The following is a 17,112-nucleotide window of genomic DNA, read 5'->3' on the forward strand; positions in this document are numbered from 1 at the left end:
GTTTGATTTAGGGAGTGGAAGAAAAGTGTGTCATATACCCACAGGAAAAAGCTGACAACTAGGTTTAAGAAAACTGAGGAGTGTGAGAGACGGTCAGAAAGGTAAACAGCAGTAGAAATGAAACAGGAAAACCAAGAAAAAAAAAATACAAAAAGTGAACCTTGTGGAGGAAAATCCATGGTAACAGTGATAATCACTGTCCACATGGAAACGAGTACAAAGACGAATCATTGAAAGTCAAAGGAGAGCCAGTTAACCTTGGTTGAAGTTCATGTAAGTGCAGCGCCAGTTGAGAATAGTGGAAGAGAAGCAGGGGGTGGTCCAAAGAGGGGCACGGAAGGTTTATTTTATTTTATTATGGGAGGGGAATGTCTTATAGAATCTGACTAAGAAACGCAGCTGCCCAAAAAAAGAGAGAGATCTGAAGGCAGTCTACAAAGAGAGGGCAGACAATTTTCAGCCCTATTTCAGAGAAACACACCCTCCACAATTCCTGCAAGAACCACAGACTTTGCCACACTTAACCCCCCTAGTTTTGGTGGATGGCCTCAGATCAGTAGCTGTGGGAGAAACCATTTTCACTTACTGACACAGGTTGGAACTGAGGTGTGGATCCTCCCTGATTGCTTGAGCATGAGCAGAGTTAGGAGCGAAAGCTTCACTTTCTTCTCCAGTGAAGAGAGACCACACGCTAGACACAAGATCTTCCTACTCCTCCCCTCTTCCTGGGCTCTTGTCCAGAGAATGACTGGCTCCAGAGGACCCAGGAACACAGACTGAGGACAGTGTACAGCAGCTCCAGCTCTTTTTTTGCCAGCCTGCTGGGACAGCCTTTGCAAATTAGCAGCTTCAACACCTTTTTGGAATTCAAGGCACATTTTTTTTAAATATGTTTTTTTTCTTCAGATGAGATACGGAGATTCCAAGCTTTATGTTTTGACAGTCAAACAAACAAACAGACGGACTGACATATGGACAGAAAGCAGTGAGCACTGCGGCGTGAATGCAGCAACTGGACTTCTCTTCTCCCTGGTTGCTAAGACCAAACAAGGATAATAGCCAAAGCATATCCTTTCCACCAAGGTAGTGGGTGGATGCAGCTTTCAGCAGACTGCTATAGGAGGAGAGCAGTGACTGAAAAGAGACTGCAGGGATACATTTAGCTGATCCATACTGAAGGGATCCTCATGAAATGGATTGTTACTTTAGTGTAAACTCATGCAGGAAATTCAAGCCCATCTACTCGTAAACATTATTTGAAGGGTCGTGCTGCGCAAAACCCTGTGCTGCTAATACTGAGTGGACTTGCTTTTTTTTTTTCTTTTTCTTTTACCAGATCAGTATAGAATTTAGAAATGATGGCAGGATACATAAGGACTCAGACTTTGCCCCTGATGCTGCTGTTTCCTATTTTGCTTGGCATGACGCACACAGCACACAGCATCTACCCAAGAATAAGACTCTCCCACAAAGGTAAGGAATCCCTAAAGTGCACTTTTTGTAGTTTACTTCAATAATGAGTGCATATGTGGAACAAGTTTAAGTCGTGTTGCACTGATTTTCAGAAAAATGCATTGACTTTTATTTGGCTTAAAATTAAATTTGACTTTTTTGACTGAGATTAGAGGTTGAGAGTGAAACAGGTGCAACAGAACATCATTCTTTCCAGGTCTCTTTTTTTTTTTAAATATTATAAGAACTTGGCAGTTTATATATTTTTTATTTTGGTGTTTAGAAATGTATGCTTTAGTTAGTAGAAGTAAGCTAACCATGCAGAATCCTGATCTCTAAAGTGCTTTTTATTTTTTTCTATTTGCTCACCCTCAGTTTCTGCATCATGAGCTTCGCTGCAGTTTGTTTTGGTCGCTCAGTCATGGTGGCTGAGAATCCACAATGTGTCTTTCTCTCATGCCATGGTGGCAGCAAGTTGGAAGTGTAACGCTTTTTTTTCATTTTCTTTTGGCATAGGAATGTGTCAGAAAGAGAGAGGTGTGTGCATGTGCCTGTTTACGTGTGTGTGGGGGAGTGAGCGATACGGGATGTGCATGCACTGGTATGTGGACTGATTGCTGTGTATCTTTCTGACAATAATGAGGGTTTTATCTCTTCAGATAATACTCTTGAGTAAACACTGTCTTTTTCACACAGTTTCTTTGATCTCAACAAAAACAGAATGTGGTGATTTAACATAAGCCTGTTAGTCATGGTTGGAAATAGGTGAGGAATTCAACTAGTTAGTAAATCAGACAAATGATCCATATATTAGGAGTTTTGTGTTGTTGTTTTTTTCTTTTTTTCTTTATTTTAAATTTATTAGTAATTGTTCTGTGAGGTATGCAAAACAATTGCACTGAGTTTGTTTTGGATTAAAAACAAAATGCAAAAAAGATACATAACATGGGAAATAAACCATAAATACCATTACACTTTTTGAAAAAATAAAAGGATGCAAAGTTTTAGCTGCAATAATTCAAAAATATTTATCAACAGAGAAAAGAAAGGAACATTGCTGATCTTCTTTGTCATCAATGGCACATAGGTATCAGGTGTGGTTGTGGCTCTCATATATCACCTACTTCATTAACTGCCTGAGGGTGGAGGTGCCAAGGTGATTGACAACCCACCGCTGTCTCTGTCTCCTCGCCTTGCTCCTCTGATACGTGTTCTGGCTAGCACAGGGTGCTGTGGAAAGGCTGCACTTGGATCCTATCATTATGGAATGATAAACATCTAAGTCCTAATTCATGCCTCATGGGCTCAACCATTGACTTTTGCACACACCCTTCAGCTCTCACAAAACTGTGCGCACACACAGAGTGAGAGACAGGGGGAATAGTTTCAGTTCTGAGTTTGCCCGGGGCTTTAATGCAATTCAGGAAGAGTGAAGACAGATTTGGCTGCAGCTATAAGACTCGGGGAGCATTACAATAACATCTAGTATGAAAGCAATGTGAAAAGAATACCTTTAGATCCTTGAGAGAAAATAGGTTATTAATAGTTTTGCTGAAATATTTTAAGCCAGATCATTTAAGACAGATCAATAGAAAGCTCAATAAAATCAAGCTCAGCTTTCTTCAGGCATATTAATACTTGTCTTGTCCAGAAATTACTGCATGGTTCTTTGATGCCGTCCATACCTCACGCATGATTTGAACTTTATAGCTTGTTATTCCTTGTTCATTTTTTCCCCTCATGTTCTGTCTTGACATTTTGGGGGGGGGGGAAGTGGTGATTATGTCAATAACTTTTACTCTCTGTGATCCCATTTCATTTGCTTATTTCTTCAGTTAACTTGGGGACCTTGTTCATATCACATGGAGTATTGAATTACAAACACTGACGTGCCGCCGTCTTCAGAAATAATTGACCCTAATCTTTGGCTGCACAACATCCAAAAGGCTTAAAACACATGTCAAAAGATGTTAATGCACCCCAACTGCTTGGACTTTCAGCCAACTGAACACCCTTAATCCTGTGATCATATAAGTCTAAAAGATCTTGCAGGGATATGACATAAATAAAAAAGACACATTGCCATTTGTACCATTTCTGATCAAGGCTGCATTTGATTGGAATTCACATCGCCTAAATGACTATATGCAGAATAGAATATGCTTTTATTTTGTAAAAGTAGACACTTTTTCTTCGAATAAAGCTGCAAAAGAGCATTTGAATGTCAGCAGACTGAAAAGCTGGTGGTCAGGCTCGATTTTGTTGAATGCTTGTGATGACCCAAAGACATTGGAAAGGCGTCCTTGTCGACTTAATATCAATATACAACTTGATACATTATTATTATCACACAGGTACTTCATACTCCTGAAGGGGAATGTCTTGTGCATTTAGTTCCTGCTGACTCATGTTTGTCATTCATGATCATGAAAACACATTTCTAGCGATGTTACAGCGACAAAAATGACTGCCTATTCCAAACTGCTTCAGTAAGGCTCTTAAATGAGACAAGAAAAACCTTTAGAAAACTTTATGCAAAAGCTACAGCACCAGTTAAATTGTTTTATACTTGTAAACATGTTGAAAAATAGCTAAAAGGCTTATGTTATAATAATTGAGCCAGCAACATATTCCCTCTGGTTTCTGCCATCCAAGGCCTTTTTTGACTCTTTTTTTCCCCACGTTAAGAAACAGAAATGTTTTCCTTTAGGGGGTCTATAAAGTAGCTCTATATTTTTCACTGAAGATAAGTGGTTTGGCCATCAAGCACCACATATTCACAACTTTAAATAAACACATTGCTTTTTTTTTTGAAACCGCTGTTGTATATATTGTTGTATATAGTGAGATATGGGTTTTCAAAATGAAGAAAATAAATAGTTCACACTAATTTATATGTAAAATGGAACAACAGTTTTTCTTTTAGAAATTTCTTTGCTCAAACATTTTGAAGTTCATTTTGATTTCAGTTGCAGCTTACCCTTTTTCTGCAGTTGGATTTTAGTGCACTCAATGGTAATCCAATGGGATTCGCAACAAAAACAGTATGTTTATTAATTTAATATACGTTAGTTAAGATCAAACTTATTTTTTGGTGGAAGTTTAGGCTGTGTTGACATGTTCCAGCAAAGTTTTCTTTGTCTGAAATTTAGAATTTCTATTAATCAAAAGGACCTTTTTCTGCAGAAAAACTTGTTTCTTTTCCATTCTAAAAAAATCTGAATTTAGATTGGCATGCGAGAGAAGAAGCGACCTATTGTTGCAGGAAAAAGTACAGGCTTCTTTCTTTGTGGCCACAGAAGGACTCAGGAGGAAGCTTTCATGTGATCCACAGAAAGAACCAGCAATATTGGCTTTTCCTTCATTTCATATTTTGTGTTGTGTTAGTTTTTGTCAGGGCTGCTCTTAAAATGAATGGTTTCAGAAAGTAGCGGCGCCACTGATGTGTTTGGTCTGAAAGGTCTAATAGAGAGAAGGTGCTCAGGTTCATAATGGTGTAAACACTGGGATTACGCAGGTGGTAATTACTAATGCTGGAAATGTGCCTTTGAACTGTAATTTTAGACTTTCCCCCCCAGACAACAAAAAGCTCTCTTTATGGATTTTAAAGCATTCAAACGATGAAGCCGGGGGAACTTCTTAAGCTAAGATGGGAAATGCCAGAAAAGGCCAAGTGCATAGCAGAAATGAAAGGAAGGTGGGGATTTTTTGTAACCTTCTATTCAAAGCTAATGCAGTAAGTGAGGATTCATATTAATTTTCTTGTGTCTGAATGCGACAAAGCCTGTATTTAACATTTACCACACATCGTCTTGGCCTTAGTGCAGTCATCCTGGAGCCCTTTAAGCAAACCAGAGAAAGTGTTCGTTTTTCTTCCTGTCGCTATCACTCACCCCTCCATCCTTCTCATTTTCTCTGTGTACATCACAGCGTCATTTTCTCCCCCCATTGTGTCATATGTGTGCTCTCCAGTTCATTAAGAAGATGTCCAGAGGGGAAGGCAGCTGGTGAGACTCTAATATCCTCTCTGACCTTTTTGCAGTTGAAGGAACCAGGGGAGATGAGTTAAATCTGTAACATGGGACATGCAGGGGGACACAGATTGTTGGGGTGATATTACTACAGGAGAAAAAAAAGCAATAGAGGATGCCAAGAGGGAAAAATCTCAAGAAACACAGTGGATATTGTTTACTGTCATTGTAGAAGGGGGAAAATAACAGCTTTCTTTCAGATTTCAGGACTTATCACCTATTTACGCAAAATCAAGTGTTGTATTTGTTTGTATTGGACTCATTTTACAAGATCACATCCCTGCTGAGAACAGATAATCCCTAGACCTCCAACCAAAAAGCATAGTCTCATTCAAACTACCAGGACACCAAACTAGATAAATCTTGAAACCAATCAATTCTTAATTTTCCTTTACTGACTTTGATAGATTTACATTTAAAAAGTAAGCATCTCCTAATAATAAAAAAACATTGCTGCAGATTGAATTTTGGTTTTAAGTGATTTTCATGATCTGCTGTCTTGCCCGGATTTATTTAACTGTCCTGAAATCTGACTGGAGAAGGCCTGACCTTCTCAAACAAGCACTCATTACACTCTATGATATAAGACAAGAGTGCTTTCATAGTCTGATGAAGAGAAAATCTCCACGTTTATTTGACTTTAATTTCCCCTAGAACCTCTCAGTGCCCATCAGAGAGATGATGAGTGTGTCTCTCCGGAGGGAGGCCTTTTTCTTTGTTTTTCCTTGAAGCCGTTACCGGCTGTCTTCCAGACACAGTCAGGCAACGGGTCTTCCTGGATATGCAGCTTCTATCTTCTCTCAATTCCACAGCTGATGGGTTAAGAGCCCCCGCCAGCTGCAGATCGTGACAGTCAGAGGACATAAACTAAAAGGAATGAGGATGTTAGGAAATCCCCCTTTGCCCTCTATTCAGTTTGATCAGAAGCTGACTCACGTAATGACATAGGAGCTGTCAGTGTTTCACACTCACCTGTTAGGTTGAAATAAATTACACTCTCTGTAATTATAATGATCAGAAGCTTTTTTAAATACTTTGCTTCTCCAGGTATTTTAATTCATTTCATTCCGGCTGAATCAAAAGTCCTTCAGGATTGTTTCTTTGTTCAAATGACTTTGGAATTAAGCTGCATTTCACATTGACATTATGAAGTGCTGTGAAGCCTACCTCCAAGCTGGAATACATTTATTTTGTACAATGTTACCCCCCCAACACAGATTACACATGAAATAGATTGTTTGTGTTCCCTCCTATTTGAGTCTGTCATCAAAATAAGTGGCAGGAAATCTGACTTCATCTGAAGAAAGCGCTGATTGTTCACTTGACAGCTTCGGCACAAGTTTGTGGTCAAGTGTGAGCGAGAGAAAGGCAGAAATAAGTGTGTGTGCGCGTGTGTGTGTATGTGTGAGAGTGAACTCAATAATTACAGGAAGCATGTCTGAGCCCTGGCAGAACATGAGTGCAACATCCCCTCTGTCTCTGCCACCCAACCACCCAGGATCTAATGCAAGTCAAACAAACAGTCACTCGTCTCCAACATAGAAATCTTATTAGCAACAAAATATACACAGTCTCCCACTCCTCTGTGGATACCTAATCCTATTTTAAACAAATAAAAGTCTCCACAGAGTGAAGTGTGGTTGCTACGGGTGATCTTCAGAAATAGGATAAACACTGTCTGCTTCTACTTTGGGGGATCACGTATCAGTAAAAATATACAGATGGCAGAAAAAAACAAATCGTGCAATCATCAAGTGTTTCCCCATCGTTTGGAGGCATGCTACGTCAGCAACGTTTAAGGCAATTTAAAGGAGAATTTCTTTCATTCTGAAAAAATGAGCACATTTGTTTGTCCTCACCTTTGAAGGAAATGTATGTAAAATTTCATGGACTGTTACCTTTGTGGATAAAGCTGTGCAGACCTCTCCAACTCAATCGAGATCCTGATTTTTCTTGTTTGAGTTCACACTGGTCAAGTGGTATTGAAAGGTTTTTCTGAGCTGTGCAAAGGCACACCCCCGAGGTGCAAGGTTTTCATTAAACCCTTCAAACACGACCTTTTAAGAAGCTTTCAGACATAGGAGATCAGCTTGTCAGATTATGTCAGTACCACAAAACCAGAAGTGATGGCATCAGCATGGCTTGTGTGCATCCAGGTTAATGTGCAGTTTTATTTTACACGTGTTTAAAAACATGCCTGTTTGGGTCAGCTCTTTAAAAGGGAGACACCAGATCTAAACTAATTGCTAGAAAAGGTCTTGTTGAGTTTCCTGCCTGATAAGTCTGTTTCCTCCCTGTTAGAAACACCACAGGATAAATCAAATATGACGCCTCCCCCAGAACCAGCCTCGCTGTGGTGTCTTTCAAAGCTGAGAAATTGGTTTTGTAATCATGCTTTTGGTCATTTTTTTTTTCAGTGCTGTTGAGGTTTTCAATGAGCCCAGTATGCGTCAACCACTAGTGATGATAAGAATTTGTGATTACACTGAGGCATCACGCAGATGGAAAGATTTGAGAAATGCCAGAGTCTGTCATTCTCTTGTGGTGGCTATAAATATGCAACACATGTTACAATATATGGCTCTTGAGCCTGTGGGATAGTTAAGTCTCATGCAAGAGGTTTCTTTGCCTGTTGTTTTGTTTGTAGATGTATTTTTTTGGTGTACATTTTTTAAGAAAACATTCTCTGTCTTCTTGTCTGTGCAGAGCTTTGGCAGATGAACAGGACCTGGGTATTTCAGGGACACACTGGACCTCTGCAGCCTCAGACTATGCAGCTGGACGAGAGCCACCAAAGGCTTTATGTTGGAGCCAAGAATGCATTGTTTTCCCTTAGCCTGGACAGGGTTAACTCTCACCACAGACAGGTGTGTCTGGCTTCCCTTCCTTTCTCTTTTAGCCTTTTGAACTCATGTACATGTGTGATTGTTTATGTTTTTGGTCTGATAAATGGCTACATTTTTTTAAATTTTAAAGCATTTTTCTGGCAATTTAAATATGAAGATATATAAAAAAAAGATGCTATTCTGTTATGAATACTGTTTTTTGTTTTCTTTGTAGGTCAGTTGGGCCAGTACGGAATCAGAGACGGAGGAGTGTTTAATGAAGGGAAGGGATAAGGTAAAAATAATCAAGTATAATAGAGTCAATATTTTCAGCCTGAACTCCAGCTGTATTTGCAGCTAAGTCGATGAAGTAAATTAGCCTGCCAGGCATACACAGAAGTTATTTATTGTATGGGCAGATAGAATTGTTAAATAGATTAATTCCGTCACTGTGTATGAATGGTTTTACTTATCTCACTGTGCTCGTTAGCCTTTGTTTAACCTCGAATATCAATGCCATTGATGATGCAATAAAGCCTGGCCTTTTTCCATTATCCCATTTTCAATGAGAGGCCTTAATTATCTCTTACAGCCTCCTGTCACGCACCCCGCTTAATTAACCAACTGCTTCCTCTTTTTCCAACAGCATGAATGTGCAAACTACATCAAAGTCCTGCAGAAGTACAACCAGACCCATCTGATGGCTTGCGGAACCGGAGCCTTCAACCCCATCTGTGCACTGGTCCAAGTGGGACATACAGGGCAGGTGAGAGTTTGGTTTAAAAGGCACAGAACAAAATGAAAAAGCTGAAAATTCTAAATCTGTCACAGATTTAGGAAAAATGTGTTAGCAATTACCCTCCATGTTTCTCTGTGAGTGAACTTTGCCCAAATTTTGAAACTTTAAAGTAAGATATCAATCTTGGATCCTATCTCTGTGGTGTGAAAGCAGAGTAACTTTAATTTATCAAGTTGCATGTGTTTAGATGTCCTACAGGAAAGGCGATTTGTGTGTGAAGTGTAGGGGGGCATTTGTGTTTGCAAGTTTTGTCTTGTCTTAAAAGAGGGAAGGAGGCAAAAAAGTTTTGAATTCCAAGATGAAATTGTAGCATCTCCCTGAGATCCTCTTAGTCTCTGCACATCTCTCTCATTGACAACCTATTTGTGGTTCTGTGCCAAGGCCGGAAGAACTACTCATTTCTTGTTTCTGGTCACATGAGTCTATTTCAAGCTGCAAGAATTTCACTTAAATATTTCCGGGGTTTGTTAAAACCTTACCAAGTTTTTCTTGTAGCTAATTTTCAGCCCACGCCCCTCAGTAAACCATCACTTCCACAAAAGTTTTCAGAAAAAAGAAACCATCCAATCTTATTGACTATGTGTTTATGGACCAATAACACCAAGTTTAATAACTGAAACTTTTTAGAAAGGTTGGTTTCATTAAAACCTGGGCTTGAGCCAAATATCGGCCACATAGTTCGAGCACAGAAAGCTTTTGTGGTTGCTCATCAATCAATAGTTGGCATGGTTTCTGTGAAATGCCAGAAGCATCAAGGTATCCCACAATGTATGATTTGCAGCTTTGCTGGGAGTTCTTTGTGGGGGGGGTGCATGTGTGTATTTTCAGCCATTCGCTCTGCAAGCCAGCAGCATTAAAAGCGTGGGTGTAGTGAATCCACAGCAGTGCAATACCAGAGTAAATGTGGTTTACACATCCAGACAAGAGTTTTTCATTTGGTCATCCATCAAGCCTTGTCTCATCTCGCTTCATTGCTTCTTCTCATTTATCATTTTCTGATTTTCTTTTCTTTTTTCAAATTAAATTGTGTCTCCTGAAGCAATTGATGGGACCTATAGTTATTTGTAGGTTTTTTATTTTGCTTAAATTTAGTCTTAAAATGACAGAACCTTCATCTTATTGTGCTACAATGTCCCTTGTGAAACTTGAACATTTTTTCATTAAAAAAAGCCTTAAAATAGCACAACAAACAAAAAAATAAACGAAGTTGGAAAAAAAATCTCTTTAACTCATTGAACTTTTCAGACTGACAAAGTTGAAACAAAAACCCTTTTTGTGCTGGGATTTTCTCAGGACAAGCTTTTCATGCTCGAAGAGGACAGCATAATGAGCGGCAGGGGGCGTAGTCCCTACGACCCGATGAGCTCCTGCACATCTACACTGTCTGGTAAGACCCAGCTGTGAGACAGCTGTGTATGTTTTTGTTTTGAGCTGAAGGATGATTTTAACGATTTGACCCTTCACTGGTTTTACAAAAGGTTCAACACTGCCTCCTTGTGGCCACTTTTCTTAAACAGTAAAAGGGGTTTGGCTTTGCCATCAAACAAATCTCCTTATATTCATCAGGAGGAGAGCTTTATATTGGCCTGTACACAGACTACTGGGAGAATGATGGAGCTTTGTGTCGACTCAACAACCATACATACACGCGCACTGAGAGGAACGACAGGGAACAGCTCAATGGTTGGTATTCAGGGAATATGAATATTCAAATTTGTTTAGTTTTAAATAGTCATTAAAAAACATATGTCTCATACTATCACAAAAGCCTTAACTGTGGTAATGATTTAGAGCCATAGGTTGTTTAAAGGATGTTTTTTTTTTCTTTACATTTAACTCTACAGGATACAATTTAAAGCTGTACTAATATGTTTTACATAAACTATATAGCTTGAATCTTTTTATTTATTCATTTATTTTATGAAACTATCCACACAGCCCCCAAGTTTGTGGGTTCAGCACTTATTCCCGACAACGATGACAGAGACGATGATAAAGTTTACTTCTTCTTCACTGAGCGAGAGGTGGATGCCGAGGGGGTGAACAGAGCCGTCTACACTCGCATCGGTCGAGTTTGTGCGGTAAGAATGCTGACGCTGAAAAGACTCGGTAGACGTCAGTCGGTCAGAGCTTCAGTTGATTGCCAATGTATCACGGTTTCATCCCCCAGAATGATCAAGGCGGACAGAGAATGCTGGTGAACAGATGGAGCTCCTTCCAGAAAACTCGCCTCATCTGCTCTGTGGCAGGACCCAATGGCATTGACACCCACTTTGATGAACTTGGTAAGCTTGAAAAGAATCCTCTCTCAGCTTTTGCTTGTTGGTAAAACGTTTCATGGTTAAACCTGCAAGGATTTGAAATTAAATTATTCTTTGAAATACAAGAGGAAGGTTGTGATTTTTTTATCCTAATAAAGTTTTACTTTGAATTATTAAAAAGCAAAAATGACTTCACTTGTAAAAATATATATATAATTATGTGACTCATGTTTTGAATTTTTCTTTCAGAGGACGTGTTTCTACTCAACAGTAAAGATGAAAAAAACCCTGAAATCTTTGGCCTCTTTAGCACAACAAGGTGAGCACACAGTGGCATCAGTGTTAGACGAAGATACTTTCCTCTTCACCAATCACCTATGACCCCTTTTCTTGTAGTGCTGTGTTTAAAGGTTATGCAGTGTGTGTCTATCACATGGATGACATCAGAGCAGCCTTTAATGGGCCATTTGCGTACCGGGAGAAACCTGAGCACCGCTGGACACCTTTTGAAGGCAGAGTCCCCTTCCCCCGGCCTGGCTCTGTAAGTCTTGTCATCTAATTAAATTATTTATTTAATTATTTTTTTACCACATTGCACAACATGATTCCTTCATAGTAATCTCAATTGCACAACAGATGGATACCTAGAGGAACTGTGCTGATAAAATGTGGCAGCTTTGCTGAATGTCAGCATTATAGTTGCAGGTCATGCAGGGACAGTGTGAGTCTGTCTAATGAATGTCAGCACTGTGGCCTGCTGACGTACGTAACATTGTTCTGTCTCTGTCCAATCTCCCTCACTTTCTGTGTTTTTGTCACCCCGTGGTCTCAACAGTGCGCCAGTAAAGTGAGCGGCGGTGGCTTCTCCAGCTCCAAGGAGTTTCCCGATGAGGTGTTACGCTTTGTGCGTTCTCATCCGGTCATGTACCGTCCGGTTCTCCCCCAGCATCACCGACCTGTCCTGCTGCAGACAGAGCCAGGCGGGAGGAAGCTGACCCAGATTGCAGTAGACAGAGTCCAGGCCCAGGATGGACACTACCATGTTCTGTACATCGGCACTGGTAAACACTTTTCAACAAAACAACTTGTTCCTTAGTCAAAACTAACTGGTTGTCTGCTGGCAAAAAATGGGGACACCTGTTCAGGGCGTGCAGGTGGCCCTCAACAAAAATGTAAGCTCATAGAAGCTCTTTTAGCTCATAGAGCAAAAATGGCAAACACTTCAACAACGTTATACGCAGGTTTGTCATCCAGGTTTGTTTTTTAATACCCCTGTCCTCCCAAACCATGCAAACTGCTTGAGGGGCCTGTTAGTGTCCATAAGCTTCTGCTCAATGGTCACCTGTTGCGTGCTACTTATATGTGCAGCCTTGCTGCTAGAAATGAGGAAATTAGACAATCATTTTTTTTTTTTTTTGTGGGCATCCTACAGGCAATTACATGTCACCTACACACCCCGTGCATGCAGCATTTGTGCACAGTCAGTAAAGAGCCAATGCTCAGCCAATACAAACAACTACAGTGGGGGTGTCAGGGCACCGTATGACAGCATCCCCAGCATGTCATATATGTGTGAAACTTACATTATCCTTACAAATACTTCATGATACACTAACCACACTCATGACATAGGTACAGTCCATTGTCATGATGTCCCTTAAGGTGGCCAAACTACTAGACACACCTGCGCTCCCTTTAAGATGCAGCCGCTCCTGCCTTGGACCCTCCACAGGCCTGGACAACCCAAAAACACACAGCACCCATAAGGGTCAGCCCCCGTATGGCCACATGTGACTAAGACATTAATCTTCTTATGCTAAAAACGACCACAGGATACCAAAATATATCAAAGCTGCAACAGTTTGCATGAATATTTTGAGGCAATAGTACCTTAAACACATTTTCTTCCACTAGATGACTCTGTGATCTTAAAAGTAATCACCATCTACAACAAAGACACCGACACAATGGAGGAGGTGCTGCTGGAAGAACTGCAAGTATTCAAGGTGATCTACCTTTAACTACAGTCTGGGATCAAAGAGATTTTTATGCACGGTAGTTCCAGAGGGCATGCAGTCTTATCTTTGGTGTAAAATTAAAAAATATATATTGTAAAAAAACATTAACATTATCTTTCCAGCTAACATTTAATAATATAAATTAATTTGTTCACGTCAAATGAGAATGCTTATTCTCTAAATAATTCTAAATCTTTAAAGAACATTTTTGTCCTTAAAGGTGGGTTTTTTAAGTTTTAATTTTAATTTTATTTCATTCTTAAGTATAATGGTTGTTTAATATACATTTAATAGTTGTTCTACTTTATATTTAAAAATGTACTTGTGTTACTATTTTTTCTGAATAACATTTATTTTTATTTTTAGGTACCAGCACCAATTGGAGAGATCATAATCTCCCCTAAAAGGGTAAGACAATAAGTCGGATAACGCTCATGGGTCTCAGTTGATCCCTGCACTTCCCCCGTTCAACCACAAGGTGACAATACTGATACAGTTTTGATGAGTGTTGACCTACTTTTACCAAAGTAGTCCATCTAGATGAGGGAAAAAAATGGTTGAGGGAAATCTGATGCTGAAGCTGCAATTGATACCAGTGTTTTGCATTTGTCAATCCACAGCAACAGCTGTATGTGGGGTCAAAAGTGGGCGTGGCCCAGGTTAGACTGCATCAGTGTGACCTCTACGGCTCGGAATGTGCTGACTGTTGTTTGGCCAGAGACCCATACTGTGCCTGGGATGGTCTCACCTGCTCCAGATACTACCCAGCTGGAGCTTACACAAAGAGGTAACGGATAATTGTGATGTATGATGAGTTGTGTTGCTCTCGCTTCAAGTCTGCAGTCATTATCAGAAAAAACAATTAAAATCCATAAAAAACCTGACCATACATTTTCTGCTTTCACATATAAGTTGTTTTTCCCCCATTTTTATTATCTCTCTATACTTCATTCTGTTTTTGCAGCAGACGATTTAGGCGGCAAGACGTTCGCCATGGCAACGCCGTGCAGCTGTGTAATGGGCTGCAAATTGATGGTTCGTATCTTAGTAGACTGTGAATCTGTATAAACGCTGACTTTAAGTACATATTAAATATGGTGTGAGAGGAATTTAAAACAACAAATATTTCGTTTCATTCTACTATATGTTGAAGCTGCTGTGTGGTCTCTGTGCTTGTGTTGTGGCAGAATAACTGCGTGCCGAACAATAACTGTGTAATGAAAGGTCAATGCGGTGCACTGCCGTTATTGTTGCCTCATTGTCTTGTGTAATGTCTGTGCGTGTTTGTGTGCAGACGAACAATGGCAGAGAGGTGAGAGGAAAATTGTGTACGGTGTGGAGAGCAACAGCACTTTACTGGAATGCGTTCCTCGATCACTGCAAGCCAAGGTTCACTGGTTTTTACAGCAAGCAGAAAGAAAGCATGAGGTATGCACCTTTGCATGATTCAACATCTGAAACACTAAAAAAATACAGCTTTCTGAAAAACTGAAGCGACGTCTTTGGATATTTTCGTACAGCTTTCTATTTACCGTCTCCCCCAAATGCCCGTTCCTTTAAAAAAAGGTTGTATTCTCTAATTTAGTAGATATGTACAGCAACACAGATCCATCTTTATTTGATTTGCAAGATTTTTTTTTAATAGAAATGCTAAACCTTCAGTTAAGTTTTGCATTTGTGGTGTTTTAATAATTTTCTTTAAAACTCAAATTAAAAAATGACTTGACAATAAGCAGAACCTGAGCTGTATTAGCCTTAACATTAATTTATTTCTTAAGGTTTCTCTCTTTAATTGTTTGATGTACATTGTTTCATGTCCTCTTGAGAGAAGACCTAATGTAGAAGTAGCTTGACAAAATTCCTGTCAAATCAAAAAAATGTTTTCTTCTTTCTTTCTTACTTTTCTTCCTAATTTAGATTCGAGGTGACGAACGGGTCATCGTGACTTCCCACGGGCTTCTGTTCTTACGCGTGAGAGGCTCTGATGCTGGTGTGTATGTGTGTCAGACAGTGGAACACGGATACGTGCACACATTATTACAGATCAGCCTGCACGTGCTCGGAGGGGAGAGGGTGGAGTCTGCGATCCGCACTGCTAATGATGGCGAGGGAAGCAAAACTGCAGCTGCATGCCACACTGTGCTGGGCTCCCCACCCGGCCCCAGTATTAGCCCCAAATCTTCACAGCCGCCCTCAGTCCCTGTTCCCAACTCCAGGTTATGGTACAAAGACTTCCTTCAGCTGATTGGTTATGGTGATGCAGAAAAAGTGGAGGAATACTGCGAGAGAGTGTGGTGCAATGATAAGAAACGCAAAAAACCCAAAAGGAAATACATTCCTGCTGTTGGTGAGAAAAGAGGCAAAAGGAAGGGAGAGGATAACTCCCACAGAGCTCCCAGGCACACATTGAACACCTGAAAAAGGACTTTTTGTAATACTTGTATGCAAACACAATCCAGTGGTTGGACTCTTTGTTAACAGCATGTAAAGGGTTTTTTATTTTGCTTTTGACAAAAGTAGTTACAGACAAACCACAGTAGCACACTGCTTGCACGTTGTTGCTACAACTATCTGTTTGTGTGGTTCCTGCTTATTTTTAAAAGATAACGTCTTGTCTAGTTGGTCTGGTATAAGCTTAATATTTAGTGCAAACCCACACCGAGCTTTTAACAGCTCTGTCAGAGCCGAGCGGTGGCTCTGATGGGGGCAGATGGACAACAGATTAAGAAATGTTGCTGCTGATCAGAGAGATGCATCAGCTCTTGTGGACAAACCCAGCTAAATGCTGCTGTCAATCAAAACGCACAGAGGCCACATCTCTACTTTCCTGCTAACAGATGGCAGAACTCTTCTTGTACAGTCAATGAAAGAAAAAAATGTTTACCTTCCTCTCTTTTTTCTTTTTTTGGTCGTACTGTAAGTTATTTTCCAAGATTTTTTACCGTATGAAGCTGTTACAGTGTTAAAAACTGGAGACTAAAATGTTTTTTGTACAGTAAAACGTGTTTTGATATTATTATTATTATTATTATAGCTGCAGGAATATCAGTTACAATGAGCACAGTAAATGGTTGCTGCAATGGCACTACCATTTAGAAAAGGTGTGTTTACTAACTATGCTCTCAAAGTGGATACTTACTATTTAAGAATGTGTAAAACCTGCTAGAGTGGAAAATGGTCTTATGCATCATATTTATCTTTATGGACAATAGTTACAATTACAATTGCTTCAAATGTATTGGCAGAGTTTTGTGTATTGCAATTTTTATTTAAAATAAATTTCCAAATGTTCACATCTGGTTATTGCAACTGTGTATTAAATATGTGCTTCTTCTTTGCAGTCTGTTATCTTCTGCTGATTTTCAATTACAATTTTCATCCTCTCAGTCCCTTTATGCAGTGATAAACAGTGTTGATTTAATTTATAATTATTTCTGCAAAACTAATATACGCCACCCCATTTTAAATAAATGCTGCAGTGACCATCCAAGCATGGCAGAAGCAAACTTTCAAATGTTCAATTATTCTAGATGACAAAAATGAATTAATGTCAAATATTGGGCTTGTCTCAAAAAGTCGTTAAATGGTTTGGAGTGAAAAAAGTTATAAAATCAAAATATACACATAAAAACTAATAATTACATTAAATATTTAGTTTTTTAAAGACAACCTTTTATAAAGAATTATTCTTATTAAACCTAATGATTGATTCCATGCAAACTTTCC

The 17,112-nt window shown here is 39.5% G+C and overlaps 1 protein-coding gene across 2 annotated transcripts; it reads left to right on the forward strand.

The window, feature by feature from the left end:
- Positions 1–418: 418 nt before the first annotated feature.
- Positions 419–16,681, forward strand: sema3e (sema domain, immunoglobulin domain (Ig), short basic domain, secreted, (semaphorin) 3E). Of its 2 annotated transcripts, none has more exons than XM_011476201.3 (17): positions 419–1,473; positions 8,190–8,350; positions 8,544–8,603; positions 8,955–9,074; positions 10,401–10,494; positions 10,674–10,790; positions 11,046–11,188; positions 11,278–11,392; positions 11,618–11,687; positions 11,765–11,909; positions 12,204–12,429; positions 13,283–13,374; positions 13,753–13,794; positions 14,007–14,173; positions 14,351–14,421; positions 14,681–14,814; positions 15,304–16,681. In XM_011476201.3, exons 1-17 carry the CDS (start codon positions 1,356–1,358, stop codon positions 15,802–15,804), a joined length of 2,376 nt encoding a protein of 791 aa, XP_011474503.1. In that variant the 5' UTR covers positions 419–1,355; the 3' UTR covers positions 15,805–16,681. The 2 variants fall into 2 exon arrangements, with proteins under 2 accessions (XP_011474503.1, XP_011474504.1); XM_011476202.3 differs by having other exon boundaries at positions 551–1,473; positions 14,354–14,421.
- Positions 16,682–17,112: the final 431 nt, after the last annotated feature.

This window comes from Oryzias latipes, chromosome 6 (genome assembly GCF_053564925.1).
Source record: "Oryzias latipes strain Hd-rR chromosome 6, Olatipes_Hd-rR_3.1".
In the NCBI taxonomy this organism is placed as follows: domain Eukaryota; kingdom Metazoa; phylum Chordata; class Actinopteri; order Beloniformes; family Adrianichthyidae; genus Oryzias; species Oryzias latipes.